The 2,886-nt window shown below is 36.6% G+C and overlaps 1 protein-coding gene across 1 annotated transcript in view; it reads right to left on the reverse strand.

Annotated features, from left to right (window-relative positions):
- The window catches only part of LOC107087426, a 12,749-nt gene that overhangs the window by 7,625 nt on the left and 2,238 nt on the right, over positions 1-2,886 (reverse strand). The window contains exons 5-6 of the mRNA XM_015378993.1: positions 1,443-1,506; positions 1,076-1,119 (exon numbers count right to left, since the gene is read on the reverse strand). Coding sequence (XP_015234479.1) covers positions 1,076-1,119; positions 1,443-1,506 — 108 coding nt within the window. The remainder of the gene's footprint in view (positions 1-1,075; positions 1,120-1,442; positions 1,507-2,886) is intronic.

The following is a 2,886-nucleotide window of genomic DNA, read 5'->3' on the forward strand; positions in this document are numbered from 1 at the left end:
GAACTCAATGGGAAAGGAAATTATTCTGATTTCTTATTTCAACTGTTGAGTATATTAGCTGCAAAATATGAATATAGATGCTATGACTAAAAAAATTTGATTGACAGATGAACGTTGATATATGATTGGCCGAATTTAGGTGTTCAAGCTGAGGTATAACTAACTGGCCTTCATAAGATAATGAAAGAAAAACAGATTTTAAGACAGATTTTTTTTTTTAAATAGACATTTTCTAACTTTTGGGACAATATTGTCTGAAAAAGAGTACATTTATATACATGTTTAAGCCAGAATGATTTGACATTTAAATATGACTTCTGTATGACTTTAATGTTTTAATGTCAGATTTTCAAAATAACGTGAGATAATTATCAATTTTTAGAAAACTAATTATATTGTCTAAATAACAGGAAAGACAGGTCTGGTTAAAATAAATTTCCAATGCAGCCAAATCCCTCTGAAATGCATTATGATCATGAATGAAAAACACATATCCTAAGAGTTTTTCTTGGCCCTTTTCCATTTAACAAGTTCTAATACTAAAATGGAGATTGCTGCTCACTAAGGACCAGGTCTTTGTGTTCCCACCAATCAGAAACCCAGCATCCATCCCTGAAAACGGGAGCAACCCCTACTTCAGTTTGCTGCTGGGTGAGAACACAAAGACCGACTGTTATTCAGCCGATAAGGACGACTTCTGGGTCACAACGATCTCCACGTACTTGGCTAGCTAAAGTAAGGCACTCGCCTGCAAACAGGATGCCTGGGTTCGTATCCCAGCTGGGGGCAATGAGCCGCCAGTTTGGCTTCTGAGGCAAGACGCTTCATGCTAATGCCTGCTTTGGACTCGTGGTTGTGGCGTTGTAATTGGGATCTGAGTTTCTGAGTTCAGGCCCCAACGGCTGGATTGATTGACATGTCTCGTTATCTATTGGGCTCTTTGTGAAAAAGAAATAGAAATCACTGATGGATCAAGACTTTTCAACTGTACTGTTTGCATCAACTCCAACAAGCCAACCCATCTGGAATCAGTTTTTTTAAAAACCAAATATTACATTTCTCTTAACAAACTCACCCGGTTGGAGCATCCTGGGGTTTTTCAGGTCAGGCGAGTTAAACCTGAAAGTAAAGAGAGAAAACTGTTGCTGCCATGAACTCTGTTCACCCTGAGCTCCTGTGTTTGGTTGTATATAATGATGTTTAAGTGTTATTATTGTGTGTCAGATCCAACTATTGAAGGGATTAGAGGGGCCTTAAACTAAGCTTTAACTTTACATAGAAAGTTAAAGGCCTGTGTCTCCGCTTTAGACCATTTGAGGATCTTTTTTTCGATAATATAAAATGAACCAGTGTCAGTTCTTGGATTTTCAGTGACATTAAAACTCAAGCCCCTCAATTGAAGCACTTTTAATTCCTCCTCCAGACATCGTCATTCGGCCTACCTTGGTGAAGAGGTGCAGATGTAGAACATAAGTTCTCCACAGGGGGCGCTCAGCAGCTCTCCAGCTACAAAACAAACACAGGTGGCTGTGTCAAATTTGATCCGCATGTCTTTAACATACATTTAAGGATCACTACAATGGGACCATTTTAAGCTTTTAACATTCAAAATAATGTGGAAACCTAGTTTCTGTATTTTGGTCATTAGAATGCAGCTGCCTTCTTAAAGTGTAACTCACCACAAAAAATATCTATTTTTTTTTGTGCGCATGTAAACTGTATAAAACTGGCCAGTGGTGCTATGTTAATATTACCACATTCAAATTTTTTTGTACTATATTTCTTCGCTGCATCCCCACTTAACCATGAACAATTTAAAAAAGCTAAATTGTATCAATATAAAAAATTCCTTTATATTCGGCTCCTATCCAATTAGTTTCAACTGTGCTGTGGAGGAGGAAAGAGAGTATTTTAACTTTCAGCCGTGTGATATGATCAAAGCGAGTGGGTTTTCTGTACACTTTGTATATTCTAATGTGTCATAATTTCCACCTTATGGGGAAGTAGATTGGACACCTTTTGTTAGGTAGCAATGAACAAGGAAACTGTAACATTTACTGATAAGCCAGTCCATTCCCGAAACATCAAAGTAATTTAAATCTTCCTTCTTCCTTCATCTCCATGCCCTGTTCTAAAGACATTTTGGGGCTGTAACTGGAATAGTCTGACATATATTTGACATTTTGATTGAAATCTGTAAATCCTCACACCTTTCTTTCCTCACACCTGCAAGAGGTGCATCTTAGCAGCAATACATGGGAGTCTCAGTTTAGTCGGTGGGGGGTTGATTGGGATCAGGAGACGCTAAGTTGAGGTCACAAGATGGTTTACTGTGGAGTTAGTTTTGTGCCAAAAAGATTGAGAAAAACTTGTTGATGATCAAACACAAAACTAAGAATATGTGGGAAAATACATTTCAAAAAGCCATTAAAATCTTAAATCAATACAGTAAAGTAATTTTCTTGTCTTTGTGAGACAGAGTATGTTTTTTTATTATGAGTTTCCTATGTTTCATTCTCCGTGATAGTTTTGCTCTCGCTGCCAGCTTTGCAGTTACGCTACGCTCTCCTTTCCGCTCCCTCGCTACACTGTCCCACCAAGAGAAGAAAAGGACTTTATCGTATTGATTTAAGATTTTGACCATAGGTTGTAATTTTGCTTGTGAAAAGACTTTTTAGATTGTATTTTTGTTTTAAAATTCTTGGTTTTTGGTTGATCATTTAAAGGTTTTTCTCAATCTTTTTGGCACAAAATGAATCCTATAGTTTTCCTAATCATGTGAGGAAAATAAAGGGCCTAAATATATCATGAAATAAGCAGATGGAACATTCAGCAATTACATTTGGTATATATATATATATATATATATATATATATATATATATA

This window comes from Cyprinodon variegatus, unplaced genomic scaffold (assembly GCF_000732505.1).
Source record: "Cyprinodon variegatus isolate N-32 unplaced genomic scaffold, C_variegatus-1.0 Scaffold183, whole genome shotgun sequence".
NCBI lineage: Eukaryota > Metazoa > Chordata > Actinopteri > Cyprinodontiformes > Cyprinodontidae > Cyprinodon > Cyprinodon variegatus.